Genomic DNA, 19788 nt, shown 5'->3' with positions numbered 1-19788 from the left:
TCGTGGCCCATGAGTGTATATCCTACATACTGCATATAACGTCCGCTGGCTCTCTCCAGCAATTAGCCGCAAGCTAAGAGGCAGCACAGCACTTCTAATGCATGTGCCAATGTGCGTTGGAGATTACTTGGAGAACAAAGGTCTCCTCTCAGGAGGGAGATGAGGAGCGTATAAGTGCACTAGAGAAGGAAAATATTAACCAGATTCAGAGGAGAGACTACATTTGTCTTGTTGCGGTGAAAAAGAAAACCCGAAGGCGGAATGGTGTGTGAGGGACTGAATGTTTCGTCGGGTTTGCAATGTGTATGTGGAAGGAAGGAAGAACGCCGGCGGCTTTTGACCTTGCTGAAGAGCAGGTTGAGCTGCTTGCCCGAGCCGTGGTACCCTCCCTGGGAGAGGAAGAGCTTGACTTGCTCCTGAACCTGCTCCTCGTCCAGATGCCAGCAGTTCTCGTCATCCACGCTGGCCCCCGCTGTGGGGTCCGGTGCCCCTATATGAGAAATACATGTTTGACTTTTTAAAACCATGCTTCCACCGAACGACCCCTTTAATGTATTCGCACGTGTACAGGTAAGGACAAGTCAATAAAAATGATAGCTACCGTTGTACACAAAATGGGATGGAAGCAAACAACGAAACAGAAAAACAGACACTCCTTATTTTAAACCTCTCTGCAATCATCCCCTTCTTGTTATCGCTCCGCTTCGAGAGGTAAATAAGGGCTCTATATAGCGTTGATTAGAGGCATCCAATCTTCCCTTTACTGTCTGTGTCCCATTAATGAGTACGGCATTGATCCTACCGCAATTTGCCTTCATCCCCGAGTCGATACCCGCACACGCGCACACACAAGTAGGGAAAGGCCAAACGACAAACCAGGTACAAATGACTGCACGGTTAAATGCATGCATGGCCAAATGAGGAGTAGGAATTACAGAGTAGCTCTGTTCCATAGAAAGCATTGATGATACATGTTGCAATCTGGATAATTATGGAAAGTAAAATTCATATGCAACAATCACTTTCATTCAGAATCTATCCTCCAACCAGATCAACGTATCACAGCATTTCTTCTGATACAATATACAATAGTTTGCCCTGGCGAACTAAATATCAATACGATTGTATGTTGATCCCCCAAAATTTAGTTTGATATTTCTGCAGCTAAAAAGAAAAGAAAATCACATTAAATAGGTCATTTACCTACTAATCAATCATCATGCAGGTCCTGATAAGATCTTAATTTCATATCTTGTCATTCGGCTATCACAGTGTAGCGCCTGATACACCATCAATGAAATATTTTGCCAACGCTTGCCTATATATAGTGGCTGTATAATAATCCATACTTGCAAGGATGTCATCGATGATACAGATCGATATCCATGTAACCAGGGAAAGGAAAACCGCTATCAAGCCATCAAAGACGGGATCAATGTCATTGGACAGAGTAGCATCCAATTAAATGTGATACTTTGCATACAAGTATCACGAAGAAACAGATGTGTATGATAATCCTTTTTTGTTTTTATATGACAGCCTGAGGGGATGTCAAGTCATAACAATATGTTAAAAAAAATGTGCCAAGCAATTATTGTGCAAAGCAAATTGACCCAACTTCTTAGGTTGGGCCAATTTAAACCCAAATTGGGTTGGTTTTAACCCAGCATTTGTACAGGTGTATTCAGCACACACTCACCGTGGACCTGGTTGATCTCAGAGTTCTGCGACAGGATCTCGTCAGCTAATTTCTGTGCGGTAGGTAACACCTCCGTGTGGTGGACAGAGATGAGATACTGGACGAATTTTTGCAGCTGGTCGCGGCTCATCTGGAACAAGGTTTCCGAGATGGGCAGGTGCAATTTGACCTGCTCGGGCTTGCGTACCCTATAAAGCGAGAGCGCCACCACGTGGGCGCAATAGAAGATGTCCTTGTTGCCGCAAGTGCACGTGACCGCCGTAATCTTGCAACGGTCGAAGCTGACGCTGACGCTGCATAGGAGTTCAGGGGACGAGGGTGTGGCCGGATCCGTAACGGTGCCGCTCAAGTGGAAACCTGGAGAAGAGAAACACAAAAGACAATGTTGTGTTATTTGCAGTGGATTCGTTGAATTAAATGTTCAAACTGTGCCTAGTGCAAGTCATTTTTAAAAAATATATAGTGTAGTACATTTGTTACAGTTCAGTTGTATTTAACTTTTAAGTACCATCCATTTCATCTATTACAACGATTACATTCACAAAAAAATACATTTGACTTTTTTTATCCGTCTTTTGAGTATGGCAAACACTATACAGATATGCACGCGCTTTTTTGTTATTTACCCCCCCCCCCCCTAAAAGGCTTTAGCATTTTAAAAAATAAATCCTGCGGACCCCGCTTAAGTGAGACATCTCATCAAGTCCACATCTGCAATGCATGTGAACAACAATGAGGAAGTGAGCAGCATGTGGAGACATTCCAGTATGAATTATACTCCCCCTCTTTCCTTCTCCTCCTCCCACGACTTTGAATACAATGTTTGATCTTATCCCTGACTGTGCTATCTGGTGGCGCGGCCGCTCTTTATTATGGCGAGATGAATATGAATGAGCAGGGCGGGGCGGAGTCCCCCGCCACCCCACCCCACGCACAGGATGAACATATGAAACAGACACGCACACGCTTGGCCGCAGCGTGAGATCATGCATTTATTAATAATGGGGGTGGTTAAGGAGTGTTATGAATGCATTGATGCGCTCAGGAGAGATGCACAGGCGAAGACATACATCACCTAAACATGTTTATCAAAGGGTTCGAGCGCACGCAACGCTGTTATATCAAGCATGTATTAGAGCAGATATCAAAGCGGCTCCTCCAGTGATGTGAGAGGCGAGGGAGGAGTTGAATATTTTATTGCGTACAGATGGAAATGGGACACATGCGTCGGCTAAACAAGGGGTCAGTTGTCAAGGGTCTCAGAAAATGCAACCCCGGCAGTTTGGATGCTAAATAAAACAAGTCTTCGAAACACTTTGGAAAGGTACTATTTGTTATTTCTGCTCCTAATAAACTTGTTACTTTTGTCTCTTTCCAGAGATTATGACGACGTAAAAAAGATGTAGGTAACATTAAAAAAAAAAAACTTTGGTACTTTTATTGAAGTTGAATTGGTGCTTTGACTTCAACCAGTTTTTTTTTTTTGTACTTCTACTTAAGTACACAGTGTGAGTACTTTTGCCGCCTCTGCTGAGAACATCAACCTATCTGCAACTATCCGCATGAGCAGGAAGTGCTGGTGGCAACTATGCAAATGTTGCCAAGGAAATACGCTTATTTCTTTTTTTCCTACCACGGTGAAAGCCAGCTGGCACAAAGGAGTACACCTTTGCAAACAATATTCACACAAGACGTGGTGAGCGCGGAATATGGCAGCCGCCTGCATCTGCGCTGATCAAAGCGAGCCGGCGCTGCTGCGAGGGAGTCACGCCGACTCACCTAAGTGGGACAAAAAGGCTTACAACCGTGCAGCTGATGCGACAACGGAAGACTAAACAGGATTCTGTTCGTGTGTAACGACACAGTTAACAGAAGGCTTGGAGAAAAGATGTTTCACTTTTACTTTTGTTCCTATAATTATGTCAAAACCAGTTTCGGGGAATCTGCGATAAAAGAACACTGAAGGCGTCCTGTAGGAAGGCTTTCTCAGTGCAAGAAGTGTCATTGAGTTGGTGATAAAAAGGTCACCATGGCAACGGCAGGGATGCTATCCTCCTGATTAAAAGCTGGTGCACCAACAAATTGATGCTGAACCACTTTTGTCTACTGAGTACTACATATTGTTGCTGGAATACAAAAGTGTTGTTTGTGACATGTGAATCACGAGGAGTCAATGAAAAGAGAACATCAAAAACACGTGAGAGCAAAGACAACAGGGGAAAAAGAACCATACTAATGCAAAGAATGAAACAGCTGCGCCATCTTTTCGTTTCCAGCGTTTTTCTGTCACCCCTCGTGAGGCTAAATTAACACAATTCTTCTTCAAATTCATCACACATGGAGGATGAAGTGGTGATAAAACTCATTCAAAGGTCTGTTTTGTTTCGCCCTCCCACCACTCGACCAGCCAACCAACGCTTGCGCTTTTCCCACAGCTCTCCCTCTCACTGACAGATGGGTAGGTAATGAGTTTCGCCTTTCCCCGGCCAATCGCCTGGGCACCAAAAAGTGCCCCCCCACGCCAAATATGCCCTTTTAATTTAGCCAAGTGCTGAGTACAGGGGTATTACTGTTTAGCTACATACACACATACACACACACACATGCACGCCGTTCACATCTCCCATGACTGCTGGTTGGGCGAGTTTTGAAACCTTCCATGGCTCATGTGCTCGCTATTAAAGCGCCTGGTTCCCACCCCGGTCCACCTAGCGCCCCCCACTCCCCCTACCCCGAGTGGTGCTCAGGGCTCTTTTCTGTGCTGGTTCAAGAGGCCGGCCTCGGCTTTCAAAGTAACCATGGCGGCCATTTTTAGAACAAGGCCCTAGTGAGGTTGCCCTAGAAACCCCTCCTGGCCGTAGCGGTGAAATCACTCTTGGCCCGCGGCGTTGTTGAAGAGCCAGCCAGAATGAGTGCGTGTATATGTACTGTGTGTGTATATATATGTATACATGGCTCGGATTAACTACCTTTGAGGAGAAATTTGGCACTTTAATAATGAAATCACACTCATGCAAAAGCTGCTGTGGGCCACAGCTAATGCTCGGGCGCTCACAAGCATGTCAAATACCACTTGAATGGGCCCATTTAAGTATTTAACACAGACATGACAATTCATACAGTATTTTTTTATATATTTTATGCTTGAGGTTTGTGCGCATGTTCACAAACATATTTTTAAAAAATCATTAAAAACGTTTCCTCCCACACAAACATTCATATAGATTACATTGAAGACTCTAAATTGTCCATCGTGTGATGTGAGTTTGAATCAATGAGTCAATATGTGTCGTGCAATTGGCTAGCATCAAGTCCCTGTGACCCTGACTAGGATGAGCGCTAGAACATGGATAGATGAATGCACCGGTTATTATATGATTTTGTCCAAAGTCGTTGAGTCCAAAACTCATCCCTACATGACACCAATCTCTTGGAGGAAAAGCTACAGACTGGGAAGTCTTCAACATAGCAAGACAGAATAATGCTGCCTTTATCCGTGGCCTATGAAATAGGATTTAGCTCCCCGCATGAAGGCGGCCCGGCAGGGATGGCGGGCGGCACCCTCAAAGATTCGCACAAAAAGCGCTCAGTGTCCCCCCCAAAAAAGGGGGGGGGGGGGTTGAAATTAGATTGAGCGACAAACATATTTCTGTAATCGAGTTAAGATCCCAAGTCAAAGTAGAAGATGGGGAGTGGTCATTATGTTTATTGGCTGAATTGGGAGTGATCGTTAACAAAATCTAATCGGGGTGCGCGAAAAAAGTCCCTCTCCATGACTGATTTCGCTGTGAAAGCGAGTCAACAAAGAGAGCAAATAGATGTTAAATGTGCCTGTGCTCATCCACTTTGGCCTCACACATTAATCAAATTACCTTGTCAGACAAGATGAGGAAAGGAGGGGGGCGCAACACAAGCTTTTTATGATCCGAAGCCCGTGAGCGCCTGCGGCCCATCGGAAAATACGCCATCTGACTCCCATGTTGACCAAAGATGGCCTGCGAAAAACCTCATGGATAAAAAGGCTACCGGGTTGGAATCCGATCCCAAAAGCTCCGATTTGCAGTGGGTCGAAGAGAGGTCGCCGCGCAACCCCCACCTTTAGACCCTCGGCACACCCACAGTCAAAAGAGCTCCCCCCTAATCTCCACACCGCGGCTCGATTAAGAGGCCTTTTCGGATCTCCGAGCATGTGTGGTCGAATAAGGAAGCACCCAAACGGAGACCATAAACAGAGATCAATGCTATCCTGCAGGAGACCTTGCCTCAAATACGTGTGTGTGTGTGTGTGTGCGCTAGGTGTGGGAGGGGCAGGAATAACACAGCTGAGCTCCAAGGGCGGGCATATTTATGCCTTGAACCCTCCGGGGAGTGAGAGGAGCCGTCTTCTCCCCAGATGTGTTTTCCTCTCACCTCTCTCATGATCCCAACTTGCTTGTGCAGTGCTACCCTGACATCTAAGTTACCAGTGCCCCAATTTACAGCTATAGGAACTTGCATGAGGCCAAGGAGTGCCATCGTCGCTAATGCTTGCTCTGCTGTTTACCGAGTCAAACACATGAATACAAAATAAGAACACATACAAGGAGCTGCTGGAGGACACAACTCGCACACCAAGACGTTTACACAAGATGAAGCTTCTGATGTCACTCACTAGGCCACGCCCCAAAGTCAAGGTACCGCTACAGAGCTTGAATGAGCATTTTATGATCTTTTTTCGTGTGCATGCTAATCATCAGGACAGAATGGGATGCGCACAGAGGAGCCCGGGGGGATGGTTGGGGGATCGGAGCTGTCACTGGCTAGCGTTTGCAAGTGACAAGCCGCCGCCAACTTGCCACTTAGTTGCCAAGCGCTACATCCAGAGTGACTTGCAATTTTCCAACTATCACTTTCAAAATGGATTGTAATTCCGCAGGACAGGAGGCCCTGTCAGTGACGGATCCCAAAAGGTTGGCCGCTCTGAAGGATGGGCGGCAACGCAAGACAGCCGAGCGTCTGCGTGAGGAAGAAATCGAAACAAAAGAAGGAATGAGAATTATAATGAGGCGGCTGTAAGGACAAGAACAGAAAATAATTGAAACCACCACTGGATTTTTCACAATATAAATTAAAATGAACTATTTTAATATTTGCAGTCATATATAATATATATATTTGAATGTATTGACGTTATCGAAAAAATAACAAGCATTATGCAAAGCATGTCTCCTCACTATTTATTTGAAAATATTCTTTGTTGTTTTATCGGCCACAAAAATATAAAAAAAGAACATCACTTTACATGTTATTGAATTGAATGCATTAATATGCATATATAAACTATTAAATTCAGTAAAAAGTAAGATTATATAGTATTTATTCCAAATACTTAGTCAAGCAACCAACAATCCATTTTGCAGCATTGGTGTGAGAGTTTCCGTCTCTGTGGGGTGACATCGGTGAACCGTTATTGTGCTCTTTGCAAAATAAACAAGGCATTGCCATCGTAAAGCTGTATGCTATATTCGGTGCGTACATTTATGGAAATTTACATTTTGATGTTCTCGTTAGCTTTAACACATGAAATTATTCAATAAAGCAGCCGCCGATAGCCGTTAAGCTTAGCCTAGCTTAGCCACAAAGGACAGCCATCTTACAGTAACACTTAATATACAAACATTCAAACAAGGCACATGTTTGGGGACTATTGAAATGTATTTTAAGAAAGCTACAACCAGGAGTGACAACTGCTTTTTCAGGTCGAAATGCTTTTTGCCGACAACTTTGTAGCAATGTTTTTTTGGTTCTAAAATTATGGAGCTCAGGTTGAAAGCATCCCATCATCTGACTATATACCCAAGTCACTTGAGAAGCTGGTGGCCTGCTAATTCCGTCTCCTGGCTGTACATTAACTTAACATTATCGTCATTCGTGTGTGAGGTTCATTAGCGTGAATGAAATTACAGCAGGTCCAGGGAATGAATGTGCGTAATTAGCGAGAGGTGTGTCCCGAGAGGGCTGCTGAAGCTACAGTATATGGACGGATGGACATTATGTCATGGACATTGAAAAGCCATTGAAAAGCCATCGCGTGCTCCTTCAGGCCTAACGACATAGCCATATAGTCGCGGTAGTGAAGCGTGGTCAAGCCGAGCGAGCGAGCGAGGCCTTTTCTGCCGGCTTAAACGCCATCAGAATCAATCACCGACATTTCAAACCCTAAACGCTAACATTTCGTCCATGAAATTTTAATCGCTCTATTTCATGGTATCTCTATTTCCAGTACATGTGGATGCTACGTGTTACTGCCATAGCAACCTATCTCATCTGGTCAGGGTTTTCAGAATCAATCATGCTGACAAATGTAACCTATTAGCAATGAGATTGTGCCTTATTTCAATTTTAGTCACACGGGGCTGGCACATATCACCACCATTGTTCTGTCCTGTGTTCTGATTGGTTGGTAACAGTCATAATGGTTAGAACCAAGTTCCACGAGCAAAACAGACTATCGTCATGCATTTAATGGTCAGTGATATATTGAATTTACATATTGTATGTGTCTGTCCTTTTATTAGATATATATTGTCAATTGCTCCAGTTGATGTACAGTTCTATGATGTTATTTTACATTTGTGTACAGCACTGATTGGTTGGTAAAATTGCGACTTGATAGCGATTGTATTAAGTGGTGGATGAAGTCAGGTAAGTCCCTGCAGAAGGTACCAAATGCACAGCACGCCACTGAGTAGTGGAGACATGATCGTGAATAAACAAAAGAGTCAAACAATAAATGCAGCTCAATGGTTTGGAATATATGTATAATTCGAGCTTGTGAGTGTGTGGGTGATTAGCACAAAATGACATTGTGCCAAAATTGATTACACATGCCTTCTCGCCTCAATTCCACTTTGACCCATAATAAATCTTTTTGATCAAAGGCGTTTGGAGGATTTGTTTTGGCGTGGAAAAGTTGTTGCAAATGGAAAACGACGCACTACAAAGGCGTGTGTTACAACACAAGAGGCCAACTGAAAATAATTATTTGCATGCAACCGGATGTGCGCGTGCACCAATGCCAATCGACTTGTGTGTTTGTGTGGATATTGTTTAAGTCCAGGAAGTAGCCAGGCAAATGTTTACCCTCCCTATTAAATGAATTCAGTGTTCAGTAGTATATGGCAGCAACAGAGGATGCAAATTGTGCTGACACCCATAGCAGAGAAATATCGCCCATGCGGTGGTAGCATAGCATCCAGTGTGTTTAGACTTATCGACAAGACCCAAAACCTAAACACAAGCATAAGAACATAAGAAAACAGTTTGACATCATTTGAAACTCATCTTACAGCATCACGTCACTTCTTCCGCTCCGTTAACAAGCCAGGCTAAGCGTGGGCTATTTGTTTCTCACTTGAGATGTCTTTGACACCAGCTGCCATTTTCCTACGTGGTGTCATCTCATGACAGAAAGAGAAGCAAAAACACAAAAGTGTGTTTGTGTCAGCAAATAGCCATCGACAGGTTCCATCAACTGGCTTTAGTGGCTCTCTACAATCACCCTCCTTCTGCTCCCAAACAGCTCCTCCTCTCTCCTCAGTAATTGGCTCATCTCCGGTTGCCCCCTCCCATCACAAACACGCACGCACACACACACGAACACACACACACGGGGAATGTTCCCTAGCCTTGTGCTGACCCGTTGTGTGTGCACTGACGTCACTTACTAGACAAGGGGAGGCATCATTCCAGACACACACACTCACACGCAGAGTCACACACGTGCACACATAAACACACACACGCAAAGGCCCCAGTCGAAGGGGTGGGGTGAAGGAGGGGGGAGCATTCCTGAGCAGGCACACAGACACACATCACCACGCCTGGCGGAGGGGAAGCGTGGGGAGCGCTCAGCTGTAGCGGGTAGGCGGGGTAGAGCAGGGGGGATGGTTGGCGGATGGGAGACGGGGGAGGAGGGGGTCGTGGCAGCAAGCCAGCGTTCCTCTGAGCTCAGCACTTCCCCTTTCAGCTCCAGCCAGGCGCTGTTTTTTTTTTTTTTTGCGTAACGCACAGCAGCCCCTCGCCGACCGGACCGCCAGCTCCATTTAACCCCTTCCTTCCCGGATGCACAGAGGTCACACCGGCCGTTCTCATCATCCTCCACGTGTGCGCTTGTGCAAGATCCCTCCACCACCACCATCCGGCCTAACAGCCCCCCAACATCCTATTATATAGCTCATAGGTTCATATTATTACCTTGACACACATGAAAGAACACATGCATGCACACAGCAGGAAGTGAGTTAAGCCTCTCGGAATCCATTTTCTTTTAGTTTTTAACAATGCTGAGAGGCTTTGTATTGCTAAATGTTCCTGTTATTGTTCTTTGATCACAGTGAGGGTGAAAAGTAGAGTCCAAAAAGTACAACATTATTACAAAAGGTAAACAACTCCAAGCGCTTTGGCCTTCAATCTTATTGCAGTCCATGGATCCAATTTGTACTCATTAGGGTCAAGCTAGAGCCTATGTCAGCTGACTTTGGTACACACGGGACTGATCGCCAGTCGATCGCAGGGCGCCTATAGACAGACAAGCGTTCAACTTTGGACTATTCTTAACACTCAGCGGTCAGAGCCTGTGAGAACGTCTACATGCAGTCAATAAATAAAAGTAGACTATTGGTTTTCAGGTTTTAAAGGCCATGTAAACGTGAGCAAAAAAAACCAAAACAAATATACTCTTACGTGGGGTTTTCAAACCCTGAAGAGGAGATAATGGTTTCTTTTTCCAACAAAGGGCTACAAATAGCCTCATGCAGAAGTGGCAAGACAAAGAAATCTCACGGCTCACATTAACCACAACAGACAGTTCTTGGCGGAAGGGTGGGCCACGCAAGGAGGTGAGCCTCTCTCACGTTTTAATATTGCTTGACACACGTCGCGCAGCATCTCTCAAGTCCACATCAAATACGTCCGGTCAAGGGGGCGGCGAAATGAAGGGGCGGGAGGATGAAGACGACGGTAAAGGAGGCGGGGGGAGTGTCTGGAGAAAGGTAAGAGTACACGGGGTCGATGCTGCTGCCTGCGGGCTCTTGCTGTAAATATTGACGTTGATGTTAGGAGCACTCTCCCAAGGATAAGCTATAAAGCAAAAGGGAGGGGGTAGCATCACATGCTACAGAAGGGGGTAGAGGGCTGGAAGAGAAATCAATGAGGGGTGAAGCCTCGCAATCGGAGAATTGAGATCCTCTTCCTCCTCTCTGGGTGGCTTCGGTTTCAACTCTCACGCTAAAAGCAGACATTACAGAAACATATCGCCTTTCGCGCCAATGGAGATGAAATGAACCTCCACTGGAGGAGACAAGAGAAGAGGAAAGACCCAACCCCACAGATACTCTCTTTTGTTGACATCTGTATGTGTCGCCATGACAACCCGCCACTAGTGCAAGCATCCGTATTTGCATTGGAGGGAGCGTGATTGTTGGCAAATAAGAGGTGTGCACGGCGCAGCCATTCATTGTGTGCTCATCACACTTGTTTGCCTCACGTCGTCTGTTCGATGATTGCGGAATATAGGCCTGTAGCGCCATCACGTTAGACGACTGAGGACATCATTCCAAATGTCGCTTGGTCTTTGCTTCAACAGCCCCTGACACATGCACTTTTGTTCACGGGGGTATGAACCCAGCGCCATGGCAACCAGAAAGGACGTTGGAAGGACCTGCGAGTTCATCGCAAAGGATAGAGAATGTGTTTAGGTGTTATTCGTATCCTGTGGGCAAGTCAGCATTCACCCATGAAGTAGGTCAGTGAAAAATTTCCCAAATTAGGTCCAGTCAATGGATGCCAATGTGAGTGTGTGTGTAAAGCCATGTTTCTACCATGCGGTACGCTTCGGTGGGCAGTGTGGTTTGAAAACCTGACGTGGCGCGCACATCGGGGTGTGTGAAAGCTGCGTCAGCTTTTTAAAAGCCCGTGACATCATAGTTTAACAAAAAACAACAAGATGAGAGGAGCACATCAGAAATTAAGAGTAGGAACGAAAAGACCATTGAGCTGTAACTGGTAGCCCCACTAGACGACATACAACGAGAGGTGACCTGCTAAACGACTGGTAGCCCCAATTAAAAAAGTGCACGCCACTGCACCACTTCCTGTTTCCACCTTCTGTTATGAACACATTGTTAAAATTACAAAGTACTAGTAATAGAAAGTTTTGTGAAGCAAGTGGACTCATTCAAAGCAGTAAGACTCCAGAGTGGACTGGCTGACTTCATGTGAGTTTTCCCAAACAACGTTGTGTTACTTCATACAAAAGCAGAATGAGGCATCAAAACTGTCCCAAAGCAGACCAACTTCAAGCAGTCACTTTTTCTCTGCTCCAACATCGTTTGTATCAGGAGGCGTGTGCATCAAACAAGCCCTTTTGATTGAGAGTGCTTATGAAAAGCAGTCCGATTCGGTTACAGTGCCTAGGTCTGATTATTTAGCAGCCCTCCTCCTTTTCCTCCATCGGGCCCCCTCCAGCTGTTTGGATGGCTGCTCGCTTGTCATCTGCCTCTGTTCCTTCAAGTTTCTCCCCTCCCCGTTTTCAAGAAGCCACAGTGGGAGCGCGGCTTGTTGCCGATAAATGGCGGAACACAGGACACTTTGAAGTGCCGAATGCGCTTTCATCGTCCCGCATCTGTCAGTCAACGTGAAGAGCCCAAAAGGAAACTTTTTTTTTTTTTTGCTGCACAAACCACGCGAACACCCTCCCCCACCTGCCCCTTTGGTTTCCTCTTTGTGCATACACAAACAACCAAAACGGCAACAACAGCCAGAGTGGGCTGGATAATAATCCACAAGGCGCTGCTGCCGTGATGTGAGCGTGAAGCTACGGCTTGTGTTGCGGTGGTTCTGTTTAGGTGTGTCTTAATTAATTGTTAGTATGAACCATGACGCTACCAATGGCCCCAATGGTGAAATTCAACGAGAGATGGCCACAACGCTGCAAAAACTCCAAATCAGGAGAAAGTTTATCCGTGGGGTGTTTTGTAACTCCATGCAAAGGGCGAGGGGTGTCAGAGAGGAAGTGGAAGACCACTGACAGGTGTCTTCTATGTGCAAGACCCCCACCTAATCCCACAAACCCGCAGCCTAGCTCCGTCAGCCACGGAGCTGTCCAGGGGAGGGGGACGAAAATCTCTGTTCCCTGGGCAGAAATCAAACCGCCAGGAGATGTGACAAGGCCCCACTTCCCCCTTCCACCCCCCGCCATCTGCTGCCAATCACACGTCACATGCTTCGCACCCTCGCCCGATGCGCACGCTGGTCGTCGGTGCCAGGGCCCGAGCTGTCTCTGCAAGTTAAAGAGACGTAAAGGAGAGAGCGAGCAGACAAAGAGTCACATGCGGAAAGAGGCCTCGAATGCGCGAGCCCAACGTGGCTTGGAGGAGGGAGCGAGCCACAGTGAGTTACAGTGACTAACGTTACCAGCCAGGGAGAAATGCCTGGAACAGAGCGGCCGGGTATGCGAGCCAGAGGACTGAACTGCGGCCAGCCTGGATGGAGTCTCGGTCCAGATAACTTGGGCTAGGACCAAGGGCCCAGCCGCAGCGCGTCGGCGACGGGAAGGAGGGAGGGAGTGGGGGGGGGAGAGGCGTGCTTATGGGCAAAACAGAGAGTGTTTAGAGGCTTTTCAGCTGCAAAAGTGGGGATGGTTGGAAGGGAAGCGCTGCGAGTCAAGCCAGCCGAGCTGGATCCGAGGCGCAGAGGCAGGGCCGAGTCTGGGCGGCGGAGAGAGGAGCCAAGGGCTGGAGGCCAGAGGAAGGAAAGGAAAGAAGGGAGGGCTGGAGCATGGGGCTGGGGCTGGGGCCAGGGCCAGAGCCAGAGCCAGAGGCCCCCAGCTTTAGATTTAGTCAGCTGTTCCCTTGGCCAGCAGCTGGAAGGCAATACAGAAAGACGGGTGAGGCAAGGGGGGGTGGGGGGGAAACAGGAAAGCAGAGAGGGAGAGATGGATGCAGGGGTGGGGATGGAGGTTAAGGAGGTGGACGAAGGAAAATCCATTAGATTCCAACTACTAGCAGAGGTGGCAGAAGCATTCACACTCTGTAGAAGTTAATGGCCTAATCATAAAAACGGAAGAAATACAGCCTAATTGCGTGTGTATTTTTATTTATTTTTTGAAAGATTTTAGCAGATGGAGACTTTTTGAATTCCAAAACCATTATTGGAGTTGACAACAATAAATTCTCTTCAATTCGGCCATGGGTGGAGATTATCTAGCTTATCCAATCCAATTACTAATCGTTCAGTCCCCGTTATGTTTAGTTTTTCCCACTTTTTCAACACTTGAAGACCTCAACTGTGGTTGACTTGCTTTCTGCGCTTATGTCCAAAATTAGTCTATTTTGACAATGGTGCACTAAAAAGCTCTTTACAAAAAAAGTACCACTCTAGTACAAGAAACCTGAAAAATCTACTTAACTACAGTCAAGTATTTGTACTTGGTTACTTCCATCCGCTGGCGACTTTAGCATAGACTGGAGAAAGCGCAGACAGGAGGTGGTTAAGGCTCAGTGGCTCCCCTCCTCACTGGCTGGCCAGCCGCTCGGGCAACAGTCCTGCTATTCATTGCGGACCGCCCGCCGCCGTGATCCGAAGCACGCTCCGAGAGCTCTCCGCTAACAGGTGCCATATACGCACAGTGCACACTCACTTGAGAGCTAAGAGTATGAATCGAGAAAAATGAGGGTTAGCGAGTACTGCAGAAGAGAAAGCAAAGACAAAACAGGGATGAGAGACATTTAATTGCACATATTTGGTTTCTAGGAAAAGCGAGTCACTGGTGGGGGGGGGGGGGGGACTACCAACAAAGCACGATCACATTCCACGGGACACGGGCGTTGCGGCTAAAAAGCATTTTGGCCACGAGTGACTCAGCAGTGAGATTTTGCAGGTGTGCAACGCTTGCGTACCTGGGCTGTGCAATGCATAACAATGAGCTGCATGTGGCCTGCTGCTTCCTTCATTTGCTTTTACAAATGCCACAATTTTACGTACCAAAAAAAAAAAAAGAGGGCTTTCCTTAAAAAGGAGCCATAAAAGTAACTATGCAGCAGGAAAAGATGAAGCAAATCCAATTCGAGCTCAACTACAAAGGTTATTGTTTATGACGGAGTGATGTGTTCGGAACTCCAGCACTAAACGTGGTAACTCAATGTGTCTTCTTGAACCATATGACCAAACGCCAACACGTTTCCTTAGCAACAAGCCCCATTTTTTGTCGTTTTGTGAAACAGTTAAATGTTCAGCCTGTATTTCCAATGGAAACAAAAAACCGTTCTGAACTGGTTTGTCTACAATGTTTTTTTAAGCAGATCTAACAGCTCCATTGCGGGTTGGGTCATGTAATCCTTAAACAGCCCTTTGGTGTTCCTCGTTGGGACGCGTAGGCGGTATGACGAAAGCCGCGTCAGATTTTGTAATAGTTGGACATCATCCGCCACACACCATCGTTGTAAGAATGTAGTTGAGCAATTAAGTACAGAAAGAAAAGGAATGTTTCACAGTACAGGGAAGTTCAAAATTGTGTGCAATATCTGCATGGAGGCCATTACGGAAGATTTTTACACACTTCCCACACAGACACGTACAGGGAGTCCTCACTTTACTGTGCTGCCAAAATGTGAGGTTTTGAGCAAACACACAGTTTTCAGATCAGTTGCAGTTTTTCCATTCTATTGTTTTGCATTTCCAACCTAACGCCTAAAGATAATTTAAGAGTCTTCAATTTATCCAGCATACGTGTTTTGGGGACGCGAGAGAAGCCGGACAATGAAGGGAAAAGAAATGCCACACAGGAAGGCCAGAAAGATCCGAATACCAAACCTCCCAAGTGATCGCTCCACCGCAAACCGTACGACCTGGTGGATCCAAAGCTTCATACTTGAAAAGGTATTGGACCCCTCCTCCTCCTCCGTCCCGCCTCCATCACTCTCCTGACTCCCCCAGCACCCATCTGCCGTCGTCGTTCCTCAGCTTCCCTGCCATCTCATCCCCCCCCGTTTGCGCCCCACTCCCTTCCGTCCCGCTTAATGGCGCAGGCATCCAGTGTGGAATATAGATCAGTGCGAGATGGATGGGACACCGGGAGCTCCGGCCAATCACGTAGGTCCCAGACCAAAGATTAACTAAATATTAGCTGACAGCGAGAGAGCGAGGCCGGTACACAGCTGCAGCTGCCCGTGCCACGGCTCATGGAACAAACGACACAGAGTGGGTCGGCCTCAGCCGGGGAGGGGTGCGGATTCGGGTGTGCGCATGCAATCAGAGGCGCCTTGGGAGAAGAAGTGCACTAATCAAATTCTCTCCTGCCAAGGCGGGCTGCGAGGAGGTAAAAAACAAAAAGGGAATAAATCTTTATTAGGCGATGTGTCCCCTGCTTTATCGATCGCTTCGCCCCCTTCCCTCGGTCGTCCCCCTCCTCCTTTTGTTATTTTAGGAGCGCGTCTGCCATCCGCTCCAATCCAGTCGGGCTGTACATCAGAAACGACCATTACCAACGTCTCCCCGGGCCGGGGTGGCCTGTCAGCGGCTGTGAAAGGGTTAGGAGGTTAGATGACGTAGCCGCCCAGGAGGGACGGCTATACGCTCGCCAGACAGACAGACAGGCAAGGCAGCCAGATATGAGGTTCTGGGCAAGAATGCAGACGGACAGGGTGGAAATGCCACTGCGGCGGCCAACTGTCAACAACACTACGACGGCTTTTGTTGAAAGTCGCGCACGGTTGTGCAGCAAAAAGCATGGCCGGGACCCAATAGAACAAGGCGCGGTAAAACCGGTGCAGGTTTCAGGAGCGAAAAAAGGCAATAAATCTGAGAATCTATTAAATATGTCCACAGGAGTAACGATAGCCCGGTTTTAGCACGCGAGCGTACTACGTAGGAATGTTTTTCTCCCCAACAAAGGGAAGCTGTCGTACACATGCTGAATATTGCATAAAGACAAGCGGTCGACAAGCACTTTACCTGTACAAAACAAGGTCTATGTTTTATTGATGCTAGCAAGTCAAGTAAACAAGGTTACAAATCGAAGCAGACGTGAAAGCTTTTGCTTCTCATGAGAATTTTGTCAGATTTTGGGCAAAAAAGACTTGAGGTTACTTACGCTGGATTTATACCACACAGCCAAATACCCAATTGCAATTAAATGTTAAATTTGATTTGTTTTATGTGAGTTTGCTTCCACTGAAAACATGAAATATTCCATCTCAAAATACACATACACTCAAATATGAATAATAAAATTATTAAAGTAATAATTGACCTGAGCTGACTCTTCTTCCATTGATGAGAGAAACCTCCATATGTGCCATGATTCTGCTATATTTTAGATTTCTTTAGGTTAGTTTTTTTTTTAACGTGTCAATTTGCGGTGATTTAGCACCAAACTGGCATCGGTGTAAATCCAATCGGCACACTCTGCAGCCTGCACTCGCAAATAAAATGTTGAGCTGCATTTTCAAGAGACTTGATTTTCATCTGAACATATTTGATTCCATTCCGTTTTCTTTTTGCTCTGCCAAGATGCATATCCCAATTCTGCCACTTGTGAGCAAACAATTGGAATTTGCGTGGCGTCAGCTTCGCAATGTCAATCCAGCCTTAGAGATTTGGCCTCAGTTTGCCACAAAGCAATAATCACCCCAACACAATCAATGGAACTCTAAATGATCCATTAATCGACCTAATATTACGCCCAGCGCGGTTTTCATGTCTGCAGCTCAAAACTCTAGACCGGCTACAAACAGAACAATTTGTAGCATTTGCTGCAAAAACAGCCCAAGAACTCGAGGCCCAAACATGAAAGAAGTTGTTTGCCCGAGCGAAGCGTGTATAACATAAAGGGGAGGAATTGCCGGGAAGACTCCAGAGAGCTAAAATCACAGCAAATAGGCCGAGTGTTGTTCCTCCTAATTCTAGACATTGGTAAACACAGCTTCTAAATGTAGCAGCAGATAGCCCTGAGGTCACGAGGCGCACTCGCTTTGACTGGGAACGAGGCACCGACAGGGAAGAACGCGCTAGCCGCGTAGGCAAGCCATCCTCGGGGAGATTGGACGCAGGAAGCATTATGGAAACATGCCGTATCTAGATAGGGTCAGTGTAAATAAGATATGAGTTTCTATTGCCCGGCTTGGGAAATGAAATGGGGGGAAAATTGAGAAGCGTAGAAATGGAGAGTCTAAGAGCATATCAAAAGGAGAGGGAGGAAAAGAGACACGCTGGATGATTAGAAGGAGCTCGAGAAGAGCAAGGAAAACTATGGGTGAGTACAAAGAGTAATAATTAAGGGTACGTTTACACAAAATGACCCAGTAAAAACGGGGACCTCAGCGGAAAGAGGATAATGATGTCATGTATGCCCGGCCACTAGTTGGCAGTGTCAAAAAGGCATGTAGCATCTCTTTTGTCTGTCCCCACTTTGGCATATGAAAGTAATGAGACTCTGCTGGACACAGTTGAGGTGTGGTTATTGTTTATGTTCCATGCTAGAAGCACAAATGATACTACAGGGACTCGTTTGTGTTTTCAGAATTTAACTCTCGCGTTATAAAGATTAAATCGACCTGTTTAAAATATTCTGTTGAAAAAATCTATAAAACCATAAATTTAAAAAAAAATTAAAATCTTGTACTATAACTATTATTTGCAACAACAACAACAAAAATTCATTTCTTTTTTGTATTTTTGTATTATAAATGCACAGCAAGTGGATAGGCCCATTAATATTTCTGGTATACCAAACAAACAATATATACACAGGAGGGTTAAACACAAATACTAATGATGTTGTATTTCGGTACAAAAGATATCCTTTTATTCCCATATGGTCTAATTTGGATACGGGTCATGCCAGAGTAAAACGCACAGAATCGGACATAGTCGGAGCAGAATCAGATGATGCCACTGGTCATCAGATGTATCACTTGAAATGCACACTAGAAGTCTGAATTTCAAATATTGGCATGTTCAGGCTACCCAAAAAAGAGCGTGGGTGCAAATGTTTCTTTGAAGTGAAACAAAAGTGAAGCAAGCCACGTGGCTGCCTGTCATACCAGGACGGCGGCTGCCTGTCATACCAGGACGGCCTCTCCCTCTCGCGTTTTCCGCCGAGCTCATGTCTCGCATGCCACAGCGGCCTGACATCGCTGCACCAGGGCGCAGCCAGAGGCAACTTGTGCGCTCTCTGCTTCCTGACACCGCCGCCATCACCGCCACCCTTTCCCCGCATAGCTCACATTGTTCCAGAAGACTGCAGAACAGTCTGAAGGGGTAAAAAAAAAAAAAAAAAAAGCCACCTTTCTAGGCCCTGTCACACGATACAAAGGGGAAAAGGTGAATCCTTTTTTGTTTACAATCTAAACCTTTTTAAAAAGTCTCCATGAGCAAGCTAATTATCATTTATTATACCTTGGATTGAATTTATAGAGGACACAACTTCATTTGTGTTTAATATTTATTTTCTGAAATAAAAACAGTTTTTAGACGTTCATTATCAATTGGGGAGCTGTGGCCTACGAGATGCGGCGCTGTTTGTATTCCCGACGTGCATTTTATTTTTAATACCGAGCAGTATTAGGGTTGCGGGTGAGTTGGAGCGCATCCTAGCTGACAATTTTTAGCCTTAAATGAGCCTAACGTGAATTAATGGCCTTGTATTCCCTGCAATGAATGAATGGGCGTTCACTGTGTGCTGATTTCAGTCGCTAGCCTAAATCTGGCTCTGACTCCTCATTGCATTCAGATTCCAGTAAAAAAAAAAAGACTTTAAAAGCCAATATTGTAGAAGAACTGCTTCTCTTTGCATGCACAAGGCCAGCTTGGTTGTTTATTGGAAAACAATAATGACAGCTCGCTGGTCTAAGTAGAGCAATTGGCCACTGGGGGGTCGGTCTGACCATGATGCTCTTTGGCTTTAGTAATCCCTCAGGGAGGAAGGGGGGGGAGTAAAGTGATGAGGTCAACGCTGGGACAGCTTGACGAGAGAACACCCCTAACTCGTTGTGCGCTTGCGTGGCAGGGGTCAGCGACAGGTAAGCCCTCATCGCTGTCGGTTGTTTATT

The 19788-nt window shown here is 46.1% G+C and overlaps 1 protein-coding gene across 1 annotated transcript in view; it reads right to left on the bottom strand.

Moving 5' to 3' along the window:
• Positions 1-19788, bottom strand: part of LOC133153935 (zinc finger SWIM domain-containing protein 6-like) — a 44850-nt gene that overhangs the window by 16423 nt on the left and 8639 nt on the right. The window contains exons 2-3 of the mRNA XM_061278255.1: positions 1700-2056; positions 342-490 (exon numbers count right to left, since the gene is read on the bottom strand). Coding sequence (XP_061134239.1) covers positions 342-490; positions 1700-2056 — 506 coding nt within the window. The remainder of the gene's footprint in view (positions 1-341; positions 491-1699; positions 2057-19788) is intronic.

Source organism: Syngnathus typhle, linkage group LG5 (genome assembly GCF_033458585.1).
Source record: "Syngnathus typhle isolate RoL2023-S1 ecotype Sweden linkage group LG5, RoL_Styp_1.0, whole genome shotgun sequence".
In the NCBI taxonomy this organism is placed as follows: Eukaryota; Metazoa; Chordata; class Actinopteri; order Syngnathiformes; family Syngnathidae; genus Syngnathus; species Syngnathus typhle.
Note: the sequence above shows the minus strand (reverse complement) of the source record. Positions and strands in the feature narration are given on the sequence as shown.